The sequence below is a fragment of the Sapajus apella genome, unplaced genomic scaffold (assembly GCF_009761245.1).
Source record: "Sapajus apella isolate SASKATOON/1434 unplaced genomic scaffold, GSC_monkey_1.0 scaffold49, whole genome shotgun sequence".
NCBI lineage: Eukaryota > Metazoa > Chordata > Mammalia > Primates > Cebidae > Sapajus > Sapajus apella.
In genome coordinates this window covers 2,227,634-2,244,036 of record NW_022436989.1, presented here as the reverse complement: position 1 = coordinate 2,244,036, position 16,403 = coordinate 2,227,634, and the positions used below count along the sequence as shown (strand labels likewise).

At 43.0% G+C, this 16,403-nt stretch overlaps 1 protein-coding gene across 2 annotated transcripts in view; it reads right to left on the bottom strand.

Moving 5' to 3' along the window:
* Positions 1-3,404: 3,404 nt before the first annotated feature.
* TFB2M (transcription factor B2, mitochondrial) overlaps positions 3,405-16,403 on the bottom strand; it is a 22,698-nt gene continuing 9,699 nt past the window's right edge. The window contains exons 3-7 of one of the 2 annotated variants that reach the window (XM_032242192.1): positions 14,902-15,055; positions 14,117-14,265; positions 11,172-11,261; positions 7,293-7,453; positions 3,405-4,105 (exon numbers count right to left, since the gene is read on the bottom strand). In XM_032242192.1, the coding sequence (XP_032098083.1) occupies positions 3,925-4,105; positions 7,293-7,453; positions 11,172-11,261; positions 14,117-14,265; positions 14,902-15,055 (735 nt within the window). In that variant the 3' untranslated portion in view covers positions 3,405-3,924. The remainder of the gene's footprint in view (positions 4,106-7,292; positions 7,454-11,171; positions 11,262-14,116; positions 14,266-14,901; positions 15,056-16,403) is intronic. The other variant, XM_032242193.1, reaches the window with a different exon arrangement.

The window sequence follows — 16,403 nt, the reverse complement described above, 5'->3', positions numbered from 1 at the left end:
CCAAATGGCACTGCAGATGAAATCACGCATGGACATGGCATTCTTCCGAGGACCCTCAGATCGGCTGCAGGAGGAGCCCTAGCTGCTGTTCCCCACTTGACGCCCCTCTTCAAGTAGGAAGTATGGTGAGGGTAAAGGAGTCCTCAGCAATCTTCCCTTTTAAGAAAATGCAGCCCCAAATCATTTCTTTTCTAATGAAGAGCAGCCTGAAAAATTGAGCTGCAAACATACATGAGCAAGTTGGGGCTTGCACGGTGATGCTGGCAGCCGTGCCAGTAGAAAAAAGCTACTAAGGCCAGGCGTGGGGCTCATGCCTGTAATCCCAGCACTTTGGGAGGCCAAGGTGGGTGCATCATGAGGTCAGGAGTTCAAAACCAGCCTGGCCAAGGTGGCGAAACCCCATCTCTACTAAAAATACAAAAAAAGTAGCCGGGCGTGGTGGCGGGCACCTGTAATCCCAGCTACTCGGGAGGCTGCGGCAGAGAATCGCTTGAACCTGGAAGATAAAGGTTGCAGTGAGGTGACATCTCACTGCTGCACTCCAGCCTGGGTGACAGAGAGAGTCTCTGTCAAAAAAAAGAAAAAGCACTACTGAGAGACAGGCATGTTCAACAGGGAGGCTCCATCTTCCCTTTTGTCACCACATGTACAGTAAAAAAGCAGGCAACATGGCACCAGCCAGGTAGAGAGCCGTCTGCATAATAAAAGATGAGGGTGGGGCAGCCAGCTTCTTTGTGCCATATGCAAACAGCACACCTAGTCCTCAGCAGTTCTTTGCATGCTATGCAAATGGCACACCTGGTTCGACCAATCATTTGTGCCCTATGTAAACCAGACACCACCTCCTCAAGCTCGTCTATAAAACCTCCTGCGCTTCACTGCTGATGGAAGAGCTGCTTGGAACCCCCTCTTTCTTCCGCCTATTAAACTTCCGCTTTTAACCTCATTCCTTGTGTGTCTGTGTCTTTGATTTCCTTGGCATGGGACCAGGAGCTTGTGTATTACCCCAGATGAACGATGCCACTTCACCACTGTGTTGCCCAGGCTCGTCTCCAACTCCTGGGCTCAAGCAATGTTCCCGCCTTGGCCTCCTAAGGTCTTAGGATTACAGGCATGAACCACTGTGCCTAGTCTGAAAACTTTTCTTCAGAGGTAACAGGCTATGTCAGTGTTCTGCTTGAACAGTCCATTAAACTCATCAGGTTTGGGGGATCCAAAGGAACTGTCCATTATCCTCAGCCATCAGCAAAAAGAAACCGCCCTTTGCTAAGTTATTTTTGTAAGCACGTAATCCTCAATTACTTGTTGCTGGGCCTGGTAATCACCAGGAATCATTCCATGCCTGGTGTCCTTAACACCAGCATTCACGATTTAAAAACTTGGCTTTCTAGTACTTTTTTCGTTGTTTCAACCACTTTCTACCTGGTACTTTCAAATTCCTTGATTCCTGTGTTAGTTCAAATCTACAGAGAAGCAGATGTCAAGACTAGATCTGAAAGAGTTTTATTAGAGAAGGGAACAGAAGGCAGGACAAACCTTCAGACTGATTGCACGTCTGACTATGGAAGGAGAGAGGGAAGGAAGGAGGATTGTAGCAAAATTCAGCCAGGCCGCCGGCAGACTTTGAGCCAAAACTGCCAGTTGGAGGTCTGTACGTCACCAGAATGGGCCTGCATTAGTGCCTCTACAATGCTGAGTCACTGGCTTGGAGCAGCTTGCAGAAAGTACAGCCTCTCATGAGCAGAGTGGTGGATTCAGAGGGGCAGTAGCTGGGGAATCTTTCAACTGTGCTCCACAAAGCTGGAGATTTGGCAACACCGCCACTGTTCTTAGGCTGCATCTATTCCGATGAAAGACATCAAGTATCAGATTAACTTCTCACTCTACAATTAATGGGATCATTCAAATGCTGACAAAACATCCCTTTAACACACTTTTAAAATTATCTAATCATCCATGGTCCCCATTGCTCTAGCCCCACTGTTGAAAATCATACAATAGTAGAGAGTACTGAAGCCACTATACATGGCCCTCCATGGCATCCCTTAATTCCCTGATTGTCCACAGCAGTTTTTTTTTTTTTTTTTTAGTTTTTTTTTTGAGACGGAGTTTCGCTCTTGTTACCCAGGCTGGAGTGCAATGGCGCGATCTCAGCTCACCGCAACCTCCGCCTCCTGGGTTCAGGCAATTCTCCTGCCTCAGCCTCCTGAGTAGCTGGGATTACAGGCACGCGCCACCATGCCCAGCTAATTTTTTGTATTTTTAGTAGAGATGGGGTTTCACCATGTTGACCAGGATGGTCTCGATCTCTTGACCTCGTGATCCACCCGCCTCGGCCTCCCAAAGTGCTGGGATTACAGGCTTGAGCCACCGCGCCCGGCCGTCCACAGCAGTTTTACAGCAGTTACTACAAATCTTTGTCCTTCTCCTCTTCTATTCTGTCTCAAGTAACATTGCTTGTGCTTGCTCAGACAATATGGCACCTGTAGGGCATTCATTTATCTAACAAGAACACTTGCTGTCAATTTCATCTAAGCTAAGAGCAAAATGTGCTTTACTGGTCTTTGGACCCCGTCCCTTTTCCTAAATCCGTGTTGATCCCTCTGAGCTGTATTTAAAATACTCCTCGGCTGACTTCATTCTTACACTTTAAACTTTTTTTTTTTGAGACAGAGTCTCACTCTGTTGCCCAGGCTGGAGCGCAGTGAAGCAATCTCGGCTCACTGCAGCCTTCGCCTCCTGGGTTCAAGCGATTCTCCCGCTTCAGCTTTCCAAATAGCTGGGATTACAAGTATGTAGCACCATGCCAGTTAATTTTTTATATTTCTAGTAGAGATGGGGTTTCACCATGTTAGGCAGGCCAGGGTCTTGAGCTCCTGACCTCAGGTGATCCACCTACCTTGGCCTTCCAAAGTGCTGGGATTACAGGTGAGAGGCACCACGACCGGCCCACTGTAGTAACTACTTTTTAAGTGACAGGTCTCACTGTTACCGAGGCTGCAATACAGCTGTTCTTCACAATAGCTCACTGCAGCCTCCAACTCTTGGGCTGAAGTGATCCTCTCACATCAGCCTCCCCAGTTGCTGGGACTACAGGTACCTGCCACCATGCCCAGCTAAGTTTTATAAAAATTTTTTAGAAATAGGGGTTTCACCATGTTGCCCACAGGCTAGACTCATGGGTTCAGGTGTCTTCCCACCTCCATCCCCTGAGTAGCTGGGACTACAGGAGCATACCACCATGCCTGGTAAGAAAATATTCTTAATTCCATTTAGGTTCATATAAAGATCTAACTTCAGAGGAGTTTTCTTGATAGAACAAAAGTGCAGGAGACTTTTCAGTAATACAGACTGAATTATTCACCAAAACTATATTGACTATACATGACAGAACTAAAAAGGAATAAATCAGGGTCAGTTTAATGTTTCATTAGGTATTTAGAGACCAGAAGAAATAAGAAAACCTTATTTAAAATATTTTAATTTCTAAAAAAGTTTAAATCATATTAAAATTTAAACAATTCCATTGTACAGTACTTGACAATACATGTCAACAAACTGAAAAGTAAAACAAATCAGTACATCAGTTTTCTTTACTTTCAAAGATTAATAATGTACAGACTCTTGCTCCTGAAGATGCAAAAATCAGCAGTACTGAGATATTAAAATAGGAATCTGAAACAAAATGAATTCAATCTGATCAAATCCAATTAATTGAAGTTTTCATTTTATTCAGTTGCGATGAAAATAGCAGCTACTATTTCATCCAATATGCCAATGATATCAACTTCAGAAGAAATGATCTGCCTGGCTGTGCAGAACAAGAACGGTCATCTTTTGCTGAAAGGATGGGAGTTTTTCAAATTTGGTTTTCATGTCATGGTTTCCAAATAAATAAACTGCTCCACCCAATGTCTTGACAGTCTAGTCGTTATATCTGCCTTCCAGCCCATCATCATATAGCCATTTATAAGCATAATCTTTGGAAGAATGGATAGTTTCAAAAAGTCGTTTGAAGTCTTGAGGGTGCCAGTTAGTTACTTTATCTTCTTTCTTTTTTCCTATTTGCCTCAATATATCTTCTGCATCAAGTGGAGTCAATGAACTGCAAAATAAATACAAAGTAAATGTGCTTAATTCTTTTTCATGCATCTGTCAGTTAATGGAGACAAAAATGGCTTCCAAGTCAAATTTAAAATGTCTAACTTAGGCATACAGAGTGCTATAATGGACATGGGAGGATCAGCAGGGAAGAGGATGGGAGGAGCGTAAGGGATAAAAAGCCACCTGTGGGTACCATGTACACTATTTGGGTGATGGGTACACTAAAAGCCCACACTTCATCACTACATAGTTCATCCATGTAACCAAAAAACCACCTGTATTCCCAAGGCTATTGAGATAAGAAAATAAACAAACAAAAAAAAGCTGAACTTATTATATATAAGCAATCTTATTTAGTTTAAGAGGTTGCAATAACTTTATGTTTATTTCTAAAGTTTCACAGCTAACCTATAATGAAAGTATCAATAGCAGGTTTAGGCTTTAACATATTGCAATCAATTTTTACACAAAATTCTAGTTTAATCACTACCCTTTAACACATTATTCTGCCTACCTCTTTCACCCTTTTCCTTTTTGCAAAAAAATATTCTTAACTTCTTTCAGTTCATGTCAAAGTTCAGTAAGTACAAACAGCAGAAGTTGCTGTTACAAAGAGGGAATCACTTCACATTTTGATGTAACTGTCATTGGTAAATTAATTATAAATCAGCAAACTTCCTTATACAGTCATGCACTGCTTCATGATGGAGGTATGTTCTGAGAAGTGCACTGTTCGGTGATTTCACTGCTGCTTGAACATCTTACAGTGTACTTAAAACAAACCTAGGTGGTATAGCCTACTACATACTTAGGATATATGGCATAGATATTGCTCCAAGGCTACAAACCCGTGCAACATATGACTGTACTGAATACTGTGGGCAACTATAACACGATGGCAAGCAATAGAAAAGATGCAGCAAAAACAGAGCGTCAGAATCTTATGCAACCACTATTGCACATTTGGTCTACCACGGACTGCAATGCCACTATGAGGTATATAACTGCATGTCAGCTTAGCAAGAAACCACCAATAAGCCTCTGACAACAATAAGTAAACAACTGCAAAAAAATATTTTGGGTTGGGTGTGGTGGCTCACACCTGTTATCCCAGCACTTGGGGAGGCTAGGTGGGAGGATCATGTGAGCCCAAGAGTTCAATGCTATCCTAAGCAACAAAGTGAGACACCATCTCTACAAAAAATGTAAAAGGTTAGCTCTGCATAGTGGTGGGCACAGCAGTCCCAGCTACTCAGGGAAGAGGCTGAGGCAGGATCACTTGAGCCCAGGGGTTTGTGGTTGCAGTGAGCTATGATTGTGCCATTGTCCTCCAGACTGGGCAACAGAGTGAGACTCTGTCTCTTAAATTCCAATACTTTTTGATATTGAATAGAATCTTGGTAGCACATTTCTAACCCAGTGAGAGTACCAGGAGCATTCTTAACATTTTGCACCATGATTTATTACATTTATTTCTCATTTCCCTATTTTCTTGATGTTTTCATTCAAACTAGCCACCACAAGGTGGCAAGATAAAAAATAATAGATTGCCTTTTACTAATCTGTTATCAGTTCTTTTTTTAGAGATAAGAGTCTTGCTGTGTCACCCAGGCTTGTCTCAAACTCTTGGTGACCCTCTCTGTCTCCTATTTTTTTTTTTTAGAGACAAGGTCAGCTTGCTGTGTGTCCCACATGGGAGTGCAGGTGAGTTCATAGCTCACTACAGCCTCCAACTCCCGGCCTCCTTAACTGTCCTCCCACCTTGGCCTCATAAAAAGTGCTGGGATTATAGGCATGAGCCACTGCACCCAGGCTATTGCCACTTTTAACATTCACTTTTACATAAATATTGTCCAGTCAACAGCTCATTCAAATTAGTTACATGATCAAATTAGTTAAAATAATTATTTTAACATTTTACCCATCCTCTGGCAATACTTTGGGCTGCTGATTACAAGGCCTCGTGCAACTTACAGAGACGTCTGCATCAGCCCTATAAACAAATGACACAAACAGCCAGACGCGGTGGCTCACGCCTATAACCCCAGCACGGTGGAAGGCCAAGCCGGGTGGATTGCTTGAGGCCAGGAGTTCGAGACCAGCCTGGGCAACATGAGGAAACCTCATCTCTACAAAAATTGGCATACGATTTATAAATATAAATCTAAAAATCTTATATTTTTACAAATATAAAAATTAGCCAGGTATGGTGGTGCATGCTTATTAGTCCCAGCTACTCAGGAGGCTGAGGTGCGAGGATCACTCGAGCCTGGGAGGTCAAGGCTGCAGTGAGCGGAGACTGTGCCACTGCACTCCAGCCTGGACAACATAGTGAGACCCTTTTTCTAACAACAACAAAATTATAGATACAAACCAAGTAGTATTACTTACAAGCTATTATTTTGACAAAGCTTTAGATAAAAACATAAAATCTGATCCAGAGCAAGGGAACCAGGGTGGTATAATTATTTATCCCTACTTTGGTTAAGAAACAGAGCCACTGAAGACAAGCGATGAGAGGGAACTGTGGGCCTGCCTCCAGGAATGCTGAGCTTTCTCCACCCCAGCTCGTGGTGAGCAGCGAGTGCCTCCTGTAAGGTAAAGCTAGGCCTATATGCCGAAAAAGAAAACACAACGTGTAGGGATCGCTGCGCATTTTTCAAAGAAGGAAAATAAATGAAGCTCACTGAGAGACTGGGGGGAAATGTATTTTCCTCAAAATGTACATCAGGGAGAAGAAATTATTTTGAAGAAATGTATAAGGGAGGCTGAGTGCAGTGGCTCATGCTTGTAATCCCAGCACTCTGGGAGATTGAGGCGGGCAGATCCTGAGGTCAGAAGTTCGAGACCAGCCTGGCCAACAGAGTGAAACCCCGTCTCTACTAAAAATACAAAAAAATTAGCTGGGCATGGTGGTGGGCACCTGTAATCCCAGCTGCTTGGGAGGTTGCGGCAGGAAAATCGCTTGAACCTGGCAGGCGGAGTTTGCAGTGAGCTGAGATCTCGCCATTGCACTCCAGCCTGGGCGACAATGAGAGACTCCGTCTCACACACAAAAATACAATATATGAGGGAAAACATGGTACCTCAATCTGTTAACCAAGATATAAAAAATAGACCTCTAACATAAAAGAATAATCTGTGAATCAAATTGCTACTCTTTACCTGCTTTTATTCTTCTTACTTACCGTAAGTGGTCTATTATACGGCATTTGCGTTTCCCAAAACACTGCTTTACCATGTGAAAAAATACTTGATAGCTCATAGGTGTTAAGTTCTCTGTAAATAAATTTCTATCAGGAGTAATTTGAATAAAATACAGCTTTTCTTGTGATGGTTCTAATAATTCCTGGAGAGAAGGGAAAATGAATTGTATTAGTCACAAAATATTGCCAGAGTAAGACATTGTTTGCTTATTCCTTTTTTTTTTTTTTTTGAGATGGAGTTTCGCTTTTGTTACCCAGGCTGGAGTGCAATGGCGGCGATCTCGGCTCACCGCAACCTCCGCCTCCTGGGTTCAGGCAATTCTCCTGCCTCAGCCTCCTGAGTAGCTGGGATTACAGGCACGCGCCACCATGCCCAGCTGATTTTTTTTGTAGTTTTAGTAGAGACGGGGTTTCACCATGTTGACCAGGATGGTCTCAATCTCTTGACCTCGTGATCCACCCGCCTCGGCCTCCCAAAGTGCTGGGATTACAGGCGTGAGCCAACGCGCCCGGCCTTTGCTTATTCCTTTAAGCTACCTTCTGAAAGACACAATTACCACAAGCCCTGAGAGTCTCTGAATTTTCTTATTGGGTACACCAAGAACACAAAGCCCTAATTGTTCTTTACTTGGGCCATTTCTCAGAGTTGTTTGCAATGAGTAACCTTGAGGGAGGAGATAACATCTCTCTCCAGGACCAAGAGCAGGCTTGTGGCTGGGCGTGGTGGCTCATGCCCGCAATCCCAGCACTTTGGGAGGCTGAGACAGATGGATCACTTGAGCTCAGGAGTTCGAGACCAGCCTGGCCAAAATGGCAAAACGTCGCCTCTACTAAAAATACAAAAATTCGTCCCGAGCATGGTGGTGGACACCTGTAGTCCCAGCTACTTGGGAGGCCGAGGCAGGAGAACCACTTGAACCTGGAAGGCGGAGGTTGCAGTGAGCCAAGATCACACTATTGCACTCAAGCGCAGGCGACAGAGCAAGACTCCATGTCAAAAACAAAAAAACAAAAACACCTTGCCTAAGTAACAGAATGATCACAGTCTAACTGGATTTAAGAAAAACATGTTGCAGTTAAATAATATACATCTCTCTCCCTAATTTCTTTAAAGAGGAGGAGGATCAAAAGTCTACCCAAATACTAGTAACTCTTTTCCTTACTTAAAATTGACTTGCCCTTTATGTAATTATGCAAAAAAGCATTTTAGCTATAATTTTTACCAGTCAACATTTTCATTTCACAGTTAGAATCAGCCGTTTAAGAGGCATTAGATTAAAGCTGAGGATTTTTTTGTCCTACTTCAGTGGAAAAGCTTATTAATCAAAGTATTTGAATATGTTAGAACATATATGGAAATATACAAATAAAGACAATAGAGTCGGCCAGGTGCTGTGGCTCATGCCTGTAATCCCAGCACTTTGGAAGGCCAAAGGTGGAGGATCGCTTGAGCCTGGGAGCTGGAGTTTGAAGTGAGCCAAGATTGCCCCACTGCACTCCAGCCTAGGCGACAGAGTGAGACTCTGTCCCAAAACAACATAAAAAAGATCACTATTTTTTTGTATTTACCTTTTGTAATATAATTCTGTGCATAAAGCAATTTTAAAAGATGATCTGGTCAGGCTCAGTGGCTTATGCCTATAATCCCAGCACTTTGGGAGGCCAAGGTAGGAGGATAACTTGAGCTCAGGGGTTCAAGACCAGCCTGGGCAACATGGTGAAACACTGTCTCTTTAAAAAGTACAAAAATTAGTTGGGTATGCAGGCTGGGCATGGTGGCTTGTGCCTGTAATCCTAGTACTTTGGGAGGCTGAGGAGGATGGATCACGAAGGAGTTTGAGACCATCCTGGCCAACATGGTAAAACCTTCGTCTCTACTAAAAATACAAAAATTAGCTGGACGTGGTGGCAGGCACCTATAGTCCCAGCTACTCAGGAGGCTGAGGCAGGAGAATCGGTTGAACCTAGGAGGTGGAAGTTGCAGTGAGCTGAGATCATGCCTCTGCACTCCATCCTGGGCAACAAAGGGAGAGTCCATCTCAAAAAAAAAAAAAAAAAAAAAAAAATAGATTAGCTGGGTGTGGTGGTGTATGTGCCTACAGTCCCATCTATTCTGGAGGCTGAGGCATGAGAATTGCTTAAGCCTGGAGGCAGAGGTTGCAGTGAGCTGGGATTGTACCAGTGCACTCCAGCCTGGGTTGACAGAGTGATACCGTGTCTCAAAATAAAAAACCGACCCACCTGAAAAATTATTCTCTATTAAAAAAACTAGACATACCCATACTCGTATATTCCAAAATAAGAGTGGATTAAAATAGATCTGACATAGGCTTAAAAGACTGAACAATATTGAACATAAGATCTGAAAGGCTATTGTCAAAATAGTAATTTATTATTAACTACAGGGGCAATGAGAGTGGAATTAGAAATAGATCTGTTGCCAAAGTGTGAAATTCCTAGCAGTTCCAGGAATGTCACTTTCAGTGGGGGGAAGACAAAGACTGTCAGCAGTGTATGATGGGCTGCCATTTCCTACACGTTTGGTCTAGCCTCAGCAGCTTTCCGCTCATCAGGGACAGTACAGGAAAACCCGCAAGACACTGGGAATTGAGTTCAACAACTTATTCTACAGTTATAGAAACACAGTGGAGCAAGTGTAGAGAAATGTTAGGTCTAGAAAGACCTTCCCTTTGTGGAGCTTAGTAAATGGCGAAACCTAACACATGACCTTTGGAAACCAACAGGGACTAAGGGAACAGGAAGATGCAAACCTTATTCCTCAAGCTGAAGTCCTCAGAAGCCTCTATGAAGAAACTAGCTGAAAGCTACAAGGACAGAGGCTTGAGATGAAAAGTCAACAGAATGAGCCACGATCAGTGGGCAAGGAGGAATTTTAGAGAAACCAAGAACCATAGCACTGAGAGTACAATACACAGTGCAGGCGGAAAGCAGAATCAGTCATGTGAAGACTAAGTGTGAAAAGATTCTGGGAAGAGAGAAAAATGATGAGAGCACAATGGATGCTAAAGACAAGGATCAGAGATCCAACTCAAGAACCTCAAATGTTTTTGATTAAAAAAAAAAAATTGGAACAAAAGCTAAAATCAAATGAGATAACATTCCTGAGCCTAAAAAAAAAAAAAAAAAATACAGCTAGGTGCATAGACTGAAGACCTCAGCATATTCTCAGGCAAAAGCAGTGAAGAGAATACATGAAGATCCACACTGCGAAAATTAAAAATTAGAGCCAGGCCTGGCTCACATCTGTAATCCCAGTACTTCAGGAGGCCAAGGCAGGTAAATCACTCGAGGTCAGGAGTTCAAGACCAGCCTGGCCAATGTGGTGAAACCCCCACCTCTAATAAAAATACAAAAATTAGCTGGGCGTGATGGCACACGCTTGCAGTCCCAGCTACTCGGGAAGGCTGAGGCAGGGGAATCACTTGAACCCAGGATGCAGAGGTTGCAGTGAGCCAAGATTGCACCACTGCACTCTAGTCTGGGTGACTGAGTGAGACTCCATATCAAAAAAATAATAAATAAATAAAAATAAAATTAGAGCCAGGTGCAGTGGGTCATGCCTGTAATCCCAGTGATCTGGGAGGCTAAGGTAGGAGGATCACTTGAAGCCAGGAGTTCATGACCAAGCTGGGCAATATTTTCAAAATTTTAAAACCTAGCCAGGCATGGTGGCACATGACTGTAGTCTCAGCTACTCCAGAGGCTAACGTGAGAGGATCACTTGAGTCCAGTAGTTCAAGGCTGCAGCAAGCTATGATTGTGCCACTGCCTCCAGCCTGGGCAACAGAGTGACTCTGTCTCTAAAGAAAAATCTTTTTTAAATAGAAGGATTTTACTCACCTTGTGCAGAACCTTAATGTTACAAGCTACTTGCCAGAGAACACTTAATACCTGATACAAGTCTGGATTTCTGGGATCTGCCATTAGTTTCTAGAAAAAGGAAAATAAAAATTACACGTTATACACACCTATAATCAATCAAAATCCAATATTGAATCTTAATAGTACTATCTTAATAGCATCTAGACATTTAAGTAAAGAAAACTAGGCCGGGCGCGGTGGCTCAAGCCTGTAATCCCAGCACTTTGGGAGGCCGAGGCGGGTGGATCACGAGGTCAAGAGATCGAGACCATCCCGGTCAACATGGTGAAACCCCGTCTCTACTAAAAATACAAAAAATTAGCTGGGCATGGTGGCGCGTGCCTGTAATCCCAGCTACTCAGGAGGCTGAGGCAGGAGAATTGCCTGAACCCAGGAGGCGGAGGTTGCGGTGAGCCGAGATCGTGCCATTGCACTCCAGCCTGGGTAACAAGAGCGAAACTCCGTCACAAAAAAAAAAAAAAAAAAAAAAATAAAAAAAAAAAAAAAGAAAACTAGAATTAGAAGCAAAAAGCCGGGTGCAGTGGTGTGTGCCTGTAGTCCCAGCTACTCGAAAGGCTGAGGCAAGGGGACTGCTTGAGCCCAGGAGTTTGGGGGGTTCAGTGTGACATGACTGTGCCTGTGCATAACCACAGAACTTTGGCACAGGCAACAAACAGCAGGCCATGGTGGGTCACGCTTGTCATTCCAGCACTTTGGGAGGCCATGGTGGGAGGACTGCTTGAGCCTAGAAGTTCAAAACCAGTCTGGGCAACACAGTGAGACCCCATCTCTTAAACAACAACAACAACAACACACAATTGTTAGGGCTGACCTTAAAGGACGAGAGGTTACCTCAGCGAATGAGAAGGCAGTACAGAGAGAAGAAGCCAAGTGTGAAAACTTCCACGGCAAAAGAAGCATGGGCCACCGGAATATAATCCCAGCAGTAGGGAATCTAACAAAGTATTTCCTATTTTTCTTCCTTTCATTCCTTTGTTTAATACTATATATATGCACAGCCTCACAGTTCTGAGGCCCCTGCTGTCTCCCCATGGCTAGTAAATACGTATTTACTAAATGGATCTGGGTGAGTAAATCATTTTTTCATTTTTTGTCCCGCTATCCTAACCCATAGCCATACAAATAATCTTATTTGAGTCTTAATAGTACTATCTTAACAGCATCTGGAAATTTAAGCAGAGAAAACTAGAATTAGATGCAAAAAGCTGGATGCAGTGGTGTGCGCCTGTCGTCCCAGCCACTCAAAAGGCCTAGGCAAGGGGACTGCCTGCGCCTAGGGGTTTGGGGGCTTCGGTGCCTGTGAAAAGCCATGGCACTCCGGCGCGGGCAACGCGGCAAGACAAGTAAGCACTTTCAGTTAAACTGGATTCACAGATTAATAACATGAAAGATTCTGGGCAGAAGAGAAAGATTACACTCATAGCAATATCACGGTTGTCAGGAAGACCTTCCACTACAGAGAATTATTATTTTTATTCTATTTTATGTTATTTTTTGAGATGGAGTCTTGCTCTGTCGCCCATGCTGGAGTGCAATGGCGTGACCTCTGCTCACCACAACCTCTGCCTCCTGGGTTTAAGCGATTCTCCTACCTCAGCATCCAGAGCAGCTGGGATAACAGGTGTGTGCCACTGTGTCTGGCTAATTTTTTTTTCTTTTTTTTTGAGTCAGTCTCACTCTTGTCACCCAGGCTAGAGTGTAATGGTGTGATCTCGGCTCACTGCAACCTCTGCCTCATAGGTTCAGGCGATTCTCCTGTGTCAGCCTCCCGAGTAGCTGGGATTACAGGCACCTACTACCACGCTCAGCTAAGTTTTGTATTTTTAGTAGAGACGGGGTTTCCATGTTAGCCAGGCTGGTCTTGAACTCCTGACCTCAAGTGATCCGCTTGCCTTGGCCTCCCAAAGTGCTAGGGTTACAGGCGTGAGCCACTGCGCCTGGCCCTATATATATATATATTTTTAATAGAGACAGGGTTTCGCCATGTTGGCCAGGCTGGTCTCAAACTCCTGACCTCCTGATCCGCCTGCCTCAGCCTCCCAAAGCGCTGGGATTACAGGTGTGAGCCACCAAGCCCGGCCCTATTACAGAGAATTAAAACTAGAGTCTAAAATCTTAGGCTCGGTGTGATGGCTCACAATTGTAATCCTACTACTTTGAGGGGTCAAGGCAAGAGAATCACTTGAAGACACCCTGTTCAAGACCCTGTTGTTCAAGACCACCCTGAACAACAAAGCGTGACTCTATCACTACAAAAATAAACAACTAGCTGGTTGGGGTGGTGTGCACATGTAGTCCTAACTACAGGGGAGGCTGAGGCAAGAGGATCACTTGAGCCCAGGAGTTTGAGGCTGCAGTGAGTTATGAATGCACTGCTACATTGAAGCCTGGGCAACAGAACAAGACCCTGTCTCTCAAAAAAAAATTGTTTTAATGTTTTATAGTTTAAAAAATTAATTTAAAAACCTTTAAATATAAACATAATCTAAATCCTGTTAAAACTAATACATTTAGCTGAGGGTGGTAGCTCACACCTGTAATCCCAGCATTTTGGGAAGCTGAGGCAGGAGGACCACTTGAGCCCAGGAGTTTGAGACCAGCCTGGGCAAAAGTGAGATCCTGTCTCTATTTAAAAAAAAAAAAAAAGGAAAAAAAAACCTAACTAATAAATTTAGCAAAGCTGTAGGATACAAAAGCGCACAAAAATCAGCTGCATTTTTATATACCAGCGACGGACAATTGGAAAAACAATTCCATTTATAACAGCATTAAAAGTAACTTAAAAGCTACTAATTAAACACACAAATGAATGGAGGCCAGATGCAGTGGCTCATACCCGCAATCCCAGCACTTTGGAAGGCTGAGGTAGAAGGGTCTCAAATAGGTATTTGTTAACAACATACCTGGAATTCTTTTTCATAAATAAGCACATTTAGTTCTATTCGTCCATATTTATATATAGAAGTACAGGAATATAAGTTATGTATAAGTTTCCAAAGTATCTTCCTTTCACTCCTAATTGGGAATATTCCAATTACTTTTAAAGGGATACCTGTTAGGAATACAAGCAAAAAGATCTGAATAAAGTTCTTAGCATTTTGTCCTATGCCCAAATTTTATTGAGACAAACTAAGTTAACAAACTATATTAATTTCAAGTTTATTTCAATTGAAACTAAGCCTCAATATTCCTTGGCGTGGAACTTGGCTTTTGGAGAAATAAACTGGTTATCTGTGTCCAGGCGAGGGAAATGCCATATTCAGAGTAAGAGCATTTGCTCATAAATTATAATTATACACAAATTCAGCCAGGCATGGTGGCTCAAGTCTAAATCCCAGCACTTTGGGAGGTTGAGGTGGGCAGATCACTTGAGGGCAGGAGTTCGAGACCAGCCTGGCCAACACGGTGAAACCCTGTCTCTACCAAAAATACAAAAAAATAACCAGGTGTGGTGACACACACTTAATTCCAGCCACTTGGGATGCTGAGGCAGGAGAATCTTATGAACCTGGGAGGCCGAGGTTCAGTGAGCAAAGATCGCACCATTGCACTCTAGCCTGGGTGATGGAGCGAGACTCCATCACAGAAAATAAATAAATAATATACAAATTTCATCAACAGATCAGATACACTGCTGAAGAAACTTGGCAAATTACAGGCAATTGCTTTAGTAAATTCCAAAAATTACCTTCTTTCCAAGGAACCGCTTCTATTCCCAAAGTCTGAAAAAGGTCCTGTGAAGCCATAGCGGGGGGTCTTACTGTTCCAGTACCTTTAGGATCCATTTTTAAAAAGTCACAGTGAATCACTTGTAGTCTTCCACCCAGATTTTTTCCTAGAGACTAAAGAAAGACAAAGATGAAACATTAAACATTTTCAGCATTAAGTCTACTTTGCAACAATACAAAAAGTATACTTCAAAAAACCAATAATAAAATGTAAAAATAAAAATAATTACCTTTAAATGAAAAATATTTCTACCTTCATAAAGATGTAAAGAAAATATTACTAACTACCAAAAACTTAACAGACGAAATAAAAATCAATTAATACCTGAAAAGTGGCAAAAGTACAGTAATATTACCAAGAAAAAGCTCCATAAACAGAAATAACCTATCATAAATTTTGATTTATGTTTACTTTTTTTTTTTTTTTTTGAGACAAGCTATCAACCAGGCAGGAGTGCAATGGCGCAAATTTATTAGATGACTGCAGCCTTGACCTCCTGGGCTAAAGTGATCCTCCCACCTCAGCCCCACAAGTAGCTAGGACTACAGGTGCATACCATCATGCCCCACCAATTTTTGGATTTTTTTGTAGTGACAGGATTTTGCCATGTTGCCCAGGCTGGTCTCAAACTCCTGAGCTCAAGAGACCTGCCTACCTTGACTTCCCAAAGTGTTGAGATTACAGGTGTGAGCCACCGCACCCAGCCCCATTTACTTTCTTTATCAAAATGGCTTTAGCTATTCAAAAGCTTTTCATGCCACTATAATTGCTTAGTAGTGGCTATCTGAAGCACTGGGCAAAGACTGACACCATGGTTGGTTTCACATAGAGAACTGTAAGCCATCTGCTTTGGTCATGGGAAGAAAAAATGAAAGATGTTTCACAGTAAAGAAAAACAGTTAAAATGTTAAAGTGAAAGGCAGATGGATTCAACAGAGTGCTTTTCTTCTAGAGGAATCTAGTCAGCAATCCACCAAATGAACTGAGCTCATCTCCAGAATTTTCAGGTACTTTTTCTAAAGACAGAAGCAACTATATACCTTGTTTGCTGAAGAGGTCTAGTATACCTCAGTCTTCTCATTGCTCTGATTTGCTTATCTTGCAAATCTTGCACTAGTACTAGAGACCTTAGTAATTAGGGCAAGAATCAGTTACAGACTCCATAAATTTAATTTGAAGTTCCAAAAAAAAAAAAAAAAAAATATCAGGCCGGGCGCGGTGGCTCACGCCTGTAATCCCAGCACTTTGGGAGGCCGAGGCGGGTGGATCACGAGGTCAAGAGATCGAGACCATCCTGGTCAACATGGTGACACCCCGTCTCTACTAAAAATACAAAAAATCAGCTGGGCATGGTGGCGCGTGCCTGTTGTCCCAGCTACTCAGGAGGCTGAGGCAGGAGAATTGCCTGAACCCAGGAGGCGGAGGTTGCGGTGAGCCGAGATCGCGCCATTGCACTCCAGC